We start from the raw sequence: 10608 nt of genomic DNA, 5'->3' as shown, positions 1-10608 counted from the left end.
ATAAAAGCACTTTCCAAAATCATATATTTCACAATGTATCCAGACTCAAGCAACACTTCAAAACAATCACAACTCCTGACTATTTCCTATTTTTAAAAACCTATTTTAACTCAGGGTATTATGGCTTATGATGAAGTCATGTTTTCTCCCCCACAACAGAGGGGACAGAGAGGGGGTGTCTTTGTCCTTAAACTGGATTTAAACCACAAGACATCCTCCTGACGGTGCTGCTGTCTTTTCCTTAAATTGCTTTTTTAGTACATTGATGCCTTCAGGAAATCAATACCGTATCACTTATTACTTCCCTCTTACAGAAGCTCTCCTCGTACGCACATGTGTACTTCTACGAAGGACAATACCCAGTCGGGACTATTGAGCAAATGTTAAGTGCAGGAAACGCTGGTCTGAGGGAGGAGGCGGTGGTAACCTCTGTCTGAAGGTGAGCAGAGTGTTTTCAGCGCAGCCTGCTGGGGACCCCTTCTGGTTACACTCCTCACCAGCACTCTTTTTACAGCGGCCATGCGCTGCTTATTACAACCTTTAAAAAAAAAAGAAGGTGTTTGTTATGTGTGGCAGGAAGTGGTCTGAGAATTAAAGGTGCTAGTGGAGATTGACAACTAGATGTTAGTCAGGCTAATGAATAAAGATGAAACAATTGAGTCAGTTTTGACATTAAATAGATTGGCATCGAAGGTTTTAAGTCAAGATTTCTCTGACAGCAGACTGATTTTCTTAGGAGGCAGGAAAATGAATACCTTTGTTAAGGGTGAAGAAACAGCGAGTTACAGACGTATGAACTTAATCCATGATTTACTACCAAATGTTGATGTGATTATATTCTTCATCAGGGTATACCAAATAAACAGAACCACATAATCATCCTACTTTAGCAGTTATGCGTTTGGTTTGAAAGGCTTTTTGTAAATATTCTTAGTGGTCTTACCAATAAAGTGTCTTGAATTGTTTTAATAGTTGATAAACAAGATCAGTCATGGTTTGTTTTTCAAATGTTGACTTGTTTCAAACAAAATGTTCTGTCCCCTTTGCAAATAAAAATTAAAAGTAAGAATTCACCATGGGCAGTTTTAGTCTTTGCTAAAATTCTTTGGTTTATCTAAAAACTTAACAGTATAATATCTATATATTTAAATAATCACTACTCACAGCCAACTAATCACTCCCTGTCCCCCACACAGATGAAAGAGTTTTCCATGGTTGGCAGAATCTAATAGTGCTGCCTCTCTAAGCCTTGGTGGCAACATTGATTTTTACTTTTTCAGTGTCTCCTCCCACACACTTGTTACCAAAGCATTTTGTGTGTCTCCTGTCAGGCTCCCCTCAGCACTCCTGTCTCTCTCTCTAATGAGGCGGCCGGTTAATGAATCCCCAAAACAAGCTGCAGCTACAGCAGCACACACACTGTAATAGACTCCGGTCTGCGCTCAGGGACCACAGCTTCCACGATCAATGCAGAGCGTTTGTGCTGAGAGAGACTTCAGTGATCCTTTTCTGAGTGTCATCTCACCCCCTGTCTGCCTGTCTCCCTTCTCCTGCAGGATGTACCCAATAAAAGAGGTTCCTGTGGAGGCAGATGCCCTGACTGACTGGCTGTATCAGAGGTTTGTGGAGAAGGAAGAGCTGCTGAACCACTTCTACGCCAAAGGTCTGTTTCTCCCTCCTTCAGTATAAACATATATGAAATATACTAGATATATACTGCAGCTGTGGCGCACATGTTTTTCAAAAGTGTAATTTATGAACACATATTTGTCCGAGCTGTACTCCTCTGAGTGGGCGTTTCCCTTAGCAACGTTTGACTGACAGTTGAGGGCCACTGTTGCTAGGAGACAGACTGTCAACTTCCGTGATACAGCACTGGCATCATATTATGCCTCCTACTTACACCATTAGGAATTTAGAAACCCTCATTTACAACATTTAGCAGGATCCATCCATTTGACACTACTTTGTACTCAACTCAGCTTGTTGTAGGTGGATAAGTGGAAGCTCTAACAGATGTAATTACACTTTTAAAGGCTTCTTTGTTTTTGTTTTCTAATCATAGGGATACTTTGCCTGTACCCTAACTAGGGCTGTACCCGAATATACGTTCGTTGGAGTACTATTCAGGTTTCAATTTCGTTATTCGTTTTTTCCCCTTTTTTTTCAAATTGAATTTATTGAAATCTCCAATATGAACGTAAGAGCTTGTGCCTCTTTGGGGGGTGCTAACACTTAACCATAAACGTTATCGTTTACTTTCTCCGTCTTTATATGTAGATATGACTTTTCTCCGTTAATCTCCGTCACGTTGTTTCCATAGCAACAACAACAACTTCCTGTCAACAGCGCGAACTCTCCTTCAAAATAAAAGCATGGCCATACAAAATAGGAAGCCAACACAATGCGATATCCTTTTCAATGTCAAAGAACACAAATTGGGTTACATTAACAAATAACTCTAAAACAACAATACTGTAGAATAACAAAATGAATGCCGTGAATACACCGAAATACACCTGTTATTGCTACCGAATATCCGGAGCCCGAAAAATGGTATTCGGGACAGCCCTAACCCTAACCTGTGGTTTTGAATGAGGGTTATTGAAAAAAATAGGATTCCCTTCATGCATGGCGAAGACATCTATCTGCAGGAAACCTGATTATTACTACCCAAAATATGTAAAACAATGTTTCTTGTATGCATGTGTTGACTGCAAATGATGAGTCAGTCAAACCTCACTGGAACAAGTAGTCGTGAAGTCTTAGTCCTCAATACCTGGCATGTTCACATCATATTGTTGAGCTAAAATAAATTAAAGGGGCCCTATTGTGATTTGTTTGGGATGTTCCGTTTCCTGTAGTGTGTTGTATACGTTTCTCTGCTTGGAAATGGTATGCAAAAAGTTCCATGATGATTTCAGTTCGACCCAAAAATCACAACATCTTGGTTTAAATCTTCTGAAAAATAAAAAGGAGCACAAAAGTGACTGGTCTGTATTTCTGTCCTCCACAGGATCATTCCCCCCTCAAGACGGACAGAAGGAGGTGGCGTCCCGGCCGATGATCCTCGACCCCGTGTGGCTGTGTGTTGTCCAGTCGATTGCGTTCGCCTCGGGCTACGCGTGGTACAGCGTCCTCCAGTACCTCTACTGCTGTTTATTTTGAGCGCGCTGATGAGGCGAGAGTCTTTATTGGACCACTGGAAGAGCCTCAGGATCAGTTGGTGTGTGGCCCAGCGTCACACTTGCCCCCTACGATGGATGAATGTACATTTACAACAGTGGAGAGACTTAATAGCAAAACAAAAAAAAACATGAGGAACACACAGAAAACAAATACAATAAGGAACTGGTCACAGGCATAGTTAACTTGCACACAAACCTAAAACCACACACTCGCTCCAACGGCCTAGCAGAATAATCTCTCGCACTTGTCACGACTCACATTTTGATGTTTACACGTCCTCATACATGTAGGCGCTCACACTGACATAACTTTGTATTGGAAGTGAACGAAAAATGAGGCTCAGGACTCCTCCGGAGGACGCTCTGGACCGCACTCTCTCTTCCCCTCTAGGCTTTAGCCGTTGTAGTTTTACAGAGTATAAAGTATGTGTGTGTGTGTGTGTGTGTGTGTGTGTGTGTGTGTGTGTGTGTGTGTGATTGGATGTATGTGACTAGAAGCATAATGTCTGCCCTTAATCTTCTTCCTGGCGAGAGTTGATGAAGCCCACTGGACCTCTCTTTCAGCCCGCTGACACCTTCCAGAGCGAGCGGCTGTGGACGCTGAGGCTGCCGCTCCTCTGGCTTCATTGCACTAAGGATCCATATACTGCCCTAACTGCTCCCTGTCCCAGGAAATGTTCCTGCGTGGTAGCTGTCAATGTTTTTAATTTTCTTTTTGTTTTCTTCCCCTAACCTGCATATCTCCAAAAAAACGACGGCCATTGTATGTAGTTGTTGATGTCTTTTTGTTGACTTTTTGTTTTCCTGTTTGTCGCCTGTCTATCGAGGCAGTATTGTGAGAAAAAGGGGGATAATGTTTACACTGGCAGCCCTGCTGAGAGCCTAAGTGGGAACGGCGGCTATGATGCGGCGCTTGTTTTAGGGATCGTTTCTGTGTCAGACGTTAAAGGGAGGAAGAGGAGACAGTGCCGTAGTGCTCATTTTATTGCAAAGCAGAAAAAAAGGTTGGCACGCAGGGCAAGAAATTGCAGTCTGATCAACTCAAAAGTAACTCCCTCTTTGTGGATTCCCTTCTGCTTTCCGACATGCATACACACACATGCACACACAGCCATGTGCAGCTACACACAGCAGAGTATCCTTGAAGGAGCATCTCAGCGAGCCAGACTGAGAAGGCAGAGACTCTTATCCCCCATTGGACTACATAGTTTTACAAATATTTAAGCCATATGCTTAGTGTTGTCGGGTGGGGAAAAGACATGGGGGAAAAATATGATTTTTATAGAATGCTACCCTAATGTTCAGCATTCTAAAATAGAGATTTTGGCTTACAGAACTATAGGTGTCATTACTGTACATTTACAGCATAACCTGCCTAAGTGAGTGTGTGTGGTTGTCTTTTCCCCCCCTCTTTTGATATATATGAATCATGTCGTGTTGCTCTGTGATGTCAGAGTGCGGCGGCGATTTCACCACGAGTGGTCGAATTAGATTTCATTTTAAATTACATGAAACTGTCGTCCTCATGTCATGGTATGTTTAAATCTTGTACATAACAAAGGTGAGGAAGAGTTTTAATTGTTGGAAATGACGGCAGCGTTTCTTTCTCTCTTTTGGTCCGTGATTATTTCAGAGAATTTTTTGTTTAAAATATCATGAATGTTTTTAAAAAAAAAAAAAGAAAGCGAGGATTTTCCCTTCACTTCTCAGTGTTAACCTCAGTGTTTTCTTTGTTTTTATTTAATTTTAAAATGTTTGACCTGGAAGTTGTTGTGTGCTTCAGACATTAGAGCTACTGTACGTCCGTGTGCTGGCTGACACAGCGTTTGCACAGTGACACATGGGCCCACTTTCAAATTTGTACCATTGTACATTTCAGGATCAGGATTTAGTGGGAAAACCTCGACTATCAAGCCTTACCTGATGTCCAGGTAGACCACAATCCCAGATAATGCTGTTTCCTCACACTCCCTTGTGACAAACATTTGTAAAAAAAAGAAGAAAAAAAGTGATGTCGAGCTATAACTTGGAGTGGAGAAGGGATCACTCTTCACTTGTGAGGGAAACTCTGAGAGGGCCTGCAATGACGCAGCTTTTCTCTCGAATGTACCTAAAGTTGATTTTATGTAATTGCTTAGCCTGCTTCGATTAGGAAAATGATGGAGGAGCAGCAATTATTGTTGTCATCAACAAATGCATAAATGGTGCATTTGAGTATTTTACTGCCCTCCCTGTTGCTAGAAACTGTGAGTGAAATGCAAAAAAAAGGGCTACTTGACCGGGTAGGTAACACGTTTAAATCAGGCTGGTGATGTGATTCATTCGTGGCCCTTTCAGATTCCCCTCCAGTGTGTGAGTGACTTGAAATGAAGCTTCGTCCTTCTTCCTTTTTTTTTTTTCTCCAGCTTTTTATTTTATTTTATTTTTGTATTATCTGACCATGTTTCCAAAGAAGGCAGGGAAATAATGTTTTTCCTTGATGTGGTTTTAGGAAATAAACACAATAGGGATTTAAACAAATTATTCTAGAGCTGTCTGTAATTTACCATTTTGTACTTCTCCTTTAATTCCTAGCTACACAGCCATTTTACAACACAAAAGACTTGTGCTGGAATAAAACATCATAAAGATCCTAACAGTGTAAGGTTTTTCTTTTGACACGTTTTATTCCATATAACATTAACAGTGTTGTATCACAGTAAATGTTAAAGTGTTATTCCTTTGCTGGTCGGTTCCTCCACAGCCACAGCTTTTCATTTACGAACACCCTGGACCTAAAGAAATCATTAGTTTGACGTTTTGGGAACTCTACTTATGTATCTTTACTGATTAAACATTTAATTATACAAATATTCCAGACATTTGCATAATGCTACAGAAAAACTAGAATTTTAAAAAATACATTTAACTACATTTGTTTGTATTTAAGAGTCTTAATATATTCCTGAAACTCAAATACAAATCCACTGAAATATGGTCAACTTTTTTAAATTAAAATGTACCATAGACAATCAATACATTTACAATGAATTCAATGTTGTATTTATTATGATCAAATCACATAATGGAAAGTTAACACTCAATGTTGATATAAGTATTGTTGGATATTTTGTCTAAAATGGTAGCTTTATATTTAACAAACGGAGTCGTAGCAATCATCCCATAACTTGAGCTCTGCAAGAAACCAATGAGCATGTTCCTTTAAAGGTGACCTATCATGCAAAATGCACTTTTGTACGTCTTTTATACATTAATATGTGTCCCCGGTGTTCCAGGGAACTCACCAAGTGTCAGAAAACACAACCCTCTCTATTTTCCTCCACACCCAAATCTCTTAAAAAGGGGCTGCAACGGATCTGATATAGACTGATCCAGATTTGAACACTTCTATGACGTCACAGAAGTGGCGCTACGGCTATTGGGCCAACTCCACCAATCACGAGAAGACAGCCACGGACATTGCCGTTCGAAAGCGCTGGAGACGCTGTAGTACATATGCCAGGCCTGTAGATGGTGCTGTTCTCACAGAATCAGCCCATGAAAAGACAGTGTTAAATTGAGCGAAATGAGGAATGGCTAAAATGCATGATCTGTTTGGTATTTTGAAAAATAAAAAGTATAAATATGCCTTATATAGGTATGGTCCTACAGTATATTATTCAAATATAGCATGATAGGTCCACTTTAATATCAAACTCTCCAGCGATTCTTCTTGTAGGAATTACAAAGGGAAACATAACTTGTCACTGATGATGCATTAAATAATCTCTAATGTCAACATGTTAAAATGTTGTCTTTCAGTTACAAGCTGAGGATGGTCTCCAGGTAACTAGAGCCTGTGTTTGCTCAGTCCTGGGCTCGTTGTTTAACTGTAGTGTCGCTCACCAGCTGTTGAAAGTCTGGTTTACATTACAGAGCTCTGATTTCAGACGTGACGCTTGGTGTCTGTGGGAACTCTCAGCGAAAGACTGCAGAGCTCTCCTGACTGTCACTGCTGCATCCACCACAACGAGACTATCAGCGTTTCCTGTAAGGACCAAGCCCACTGCACATCTGCGTGTGACTTCCTGGAGAAATGATAAATGTGGAGGTGTCAGATATTGGACCAAGTGGGCCGCTCGAACCATGAGAGAAATAAAACGGTTTTAATGAAGCAGCATTCAGTAAAGGGAGTGAAAAATACATTATTGACAGCAGTTTAAGTAACAAAAGTGAAGTCCTTCTTTGTACTGTCATTGAGTAATACACCATATAGTAGTATTTGTCATCACCTGCATTAATATGTGAGGAGCGTTTTTGTTGTTGTAGATGTGGAGTTTTTTCATGCTTTGTGTTCACTATAATTCATTTGTGTTCACTATAAATGTAGTTAAAGCTAGATAGGGCACATGTTCAAAGGGCCATATAATGCACATTTTCAGGTTAATTATTGTATTGTGTGCCTCTACTGTATCTGTGACATGTTTCCATTCTGTAATGTTCAAAAAGGTGTTTATTTGTTCGTACTGATGCAGCACCTTATTTCACCCTCTGTCTGAAACCAGAGCCCAGTCTGCTCTGATTGGTTAGCTTGCACACTCTGTTGTGATTGGTCAACCGTTTAGAGATGTCCCCAATCAACTATCACGTACAATGTGTGGTAGCGCTAGCCAATAGAAGCGTGAGTGTTACATAGAGATGTCAATATGTTACGGAAGCAAACCAAGGAGTCCAATGGAGGCGTTTCCAACTCCCTCTGGAGGGAACTTTGGGACTTTGAGGGTCTGCACTCTGCAGGAAGGCCTCACGCTCCGGGCAGCCAATGGCAGCTGAGGGTGAAAAACAGCAGGAAGTGATCTGGAAAATGGGATTACATTTAATTTGCACAAAGCTTCACCTACCAAAGGGCCAACAGTCAGGATCCACGGTGGCTGTTGCACAGCGTGGTGCACAGATCCAGAAGCAGTATCACCATGCACTGAGGCTCCTCAGTACAGCTCCTCCTGAGGTCACCCACATTACACAGACACATTAGTCTCCAGAGGGACTTTTGTGCCCGCTGCAGAGGCTCCAATGTTCCTGCACGGACACCTGCAATGAACTATTTCACGGGCAGCGCTCTCCAAGGTCTTCAGTGTCACGCTTTGAGGCCTGCTTCCTCGTGAAAGCAGTGGTGAATGGTGGAGGCAGCGTCCCTCGAGTCAGCGAGCACTAAAACATCAAGCTGTGGAGAGAAGGAGCTGAATGTCACTGCAGCAGCCGCCGGTGTGTCTCCTGATGACAGGATGACGGAGGGAAGGACCCTCAGTGTCGTTAGGATCAAATGCTCCTCATGCAAATACATATTGTGTCAACAATTCCCATATTATTGTGTGTCCCAGGAGAGCAACAGTGAATTATGATGTAAAGGGAAACTTTAATATGAATGCAGGAAAGTATATTATTGAGATGCAAAACATACAAATAAGTATATTTGTCCCAAATGGGGTCACGCTGATAAATTCAGTTTCGTTCTATGAGTTTTCTGCCTCCACCCCATTACAATGGAGGTGAACAGAATTTGGTGTGTGGTGCTCAAAGCATTGCATTTTTACCAGAATCAAAGTCAGTCTGGAATATGGAAAAACTGCTAGCCTCATTTTCATGAAACTTGGTGGAATGGTAAAGCATAGGCCAAGGAAGAACCCATTACATTTGTCAGCAGATCTGAATCATAGGGCAGTATTGGTGCAGCCCCCCTTGGTGCACTTGCGATGGACTGCCATCGGGTGGCTTTAAGATGAAGAAACGCAAAGCATTGCCATGTACAGGCTACCCTTATTTTTTGTGTAGGAAAACTTTCAGCTTGCCTTTTCTGAAAATGCCAACCTTTCCTTTGATATAACTATTATTACCTTAATTCAGTATCACAAAAGTGCTGTCCTAACATACAGACCTGAGGCATACTAAAAGGGAGTCTTTGAATGTGTCCTTGAACACAACACAAATAAGAACCTGGCTGGATTAATATATTGGCATTCTCTGGTTCTGGATAGAAAAGAAAGCATTCTTTGGTAATTAAAAAACAAATGCCATCTTTAGGTTTCTTATCTTGCGTTGTGAAGCCTTTTTGACTTAAACTGCATCCAAAAGAGAAAAGGAGTCAGAGATGGCATGAGAACCATAAGCCTCCTGTATCCCCTCACACAGCATCACAGTGACCCCAGCGGGGGTGAGGAGGTGACCCAGTGATGTAGCTGTCTGTCGCTCCCTCTCAACTCCTGGCCTTTGAGAGTGGCCGCCCTCAGGCACCTGACTGTCTCTGTTGTTTTTAGCTGTCAGTTTTCCGCTCTACCTCCCCCCCCCTCCTCCCTCCGACTGTTCCTGGCTGATGTCCAAACTCCTCCAGCTCTTTGTAGGAGTGACCTTTGCAGAGGCAGGCCGACAGACAGCCCGGCTCTGCTCTCTGGGTGGTGTCAGTGTGTGAGTGGTGTCAGTGTGTGGTACTGGCAGCAGAGAGCAGGAAGAGGCTGAGAGGATCATTTGAACACAACTGTTACTGAGGCTTCCCCGCTGAGGGAGATTTTACTGACGGAAAAACTGTGTTTATTTCAGGCACCAATCAGACAACAAAGACCGCCTGTAATGAAAGATAAACTTGTATCTTTCATATGTAGGATTAAAGCATCTATAATTGAAGCATGCCAAAACTAAATGAAATGCTGCTTTTTAATTATGTGTCAGGGAATCAGAAATGTAATACAAATGTGGACGATATTCTAGGCCTACAGCCAAAACCAGCTGGATTTAACTTGATCTCAGCGTGTATAACTAAATATGATCCTTATGTATTTGGAACCTAGAAATATATTTGATTAACTGTCATCCTTGTGTAACCACGAAAAGTCCAATACCTCAGAGATAAACACTGCAAAGAACAGACAAAGTTATGAATGAATGCCTGGGTGTAAACAAAACTTCTGTAATCTGTCAAAAGACATATTTTGTCTAAATAGACCGCATAAGGAAAATAAACATAATAGTTTAATTGGGTAGTGGTGTGGAACTAACAATTATTATCAAAATCAAATGAACTGTCATTTTTTGTATAACCCTTCTTTGTAGAATTGTCAACAATGTGCAAATACAAGGTTATATTTTTGAATTGCTTTTAAAAATGTGACACTCAATCTATAAAAAACAATAATCATTGGTATAGACATCTGTTAATATTAGTATAACATACATAGGAACATCTTTGATCTGACTGTGAGTTTTTGGTGCCACCCTGCGGAAAGTTGAACATCTCATTTACCCGCTCTACTCTCGCGGGTTTCAGGCGCTTAGCAGCCTCACAACTTGTATCTGCCTTTTGACCAATCAACTGTCACTGTGCGGAGAGAGCAGACCAATCACGATCGAGTATTTGGGCACCGATTTAAACGGCGAGCAAACGCTTCCT

General features: G+C 41.5%; 1 protein-coding gene across 1 annotated transcript; it reads left to right on the top strand.

Annotated features, from left to right (window-relative positions):
• Positions 1-1555: 1555 nt before the first annotated feature.
• On the top strand, positions 1556-5821 carry lpgat1 (lysophosphatidylglycerol acyltransferase 1). The gene is made up of 2 exons (XM_010789747.1): positions 1556-1663; positions 3017-5821. The coding sequence occupies exons 1-2, from the start codon at positions 1558-1560 to the stop codon at positions 3166-3168; spliced, it is 258 nt and encodes an 85-aa protein (XP_010788049.1). The 5' UTR covers positions 1556-1557; the 3' UTR covers positions 3169-5821.
• Positions 5822-10608: the final 4787 nt, after the last annotated feature.

The sequence above is a fragment of the Notothenia coriiceps genome, unplaced genomic scaffold, assembly GCF_000735185.1.
Source record: "Notothenia coriiceps isolate Sejong01 unplaced genomic scaffold, NC01 NC01_scaffold00033309, whole genome shotgun sequence".
Classification (NCBI taxonomy): Eukaryota; Metazoa; Chordata; class Actinopteri; order Perciformes; family Nototheniidae; genus Notothenia; species Notothenia coriiceps.
Note: the sequence above shows the minus strand (reverse complement) of the source record. Positions and strands in the feature narration are given on the sequence as shown.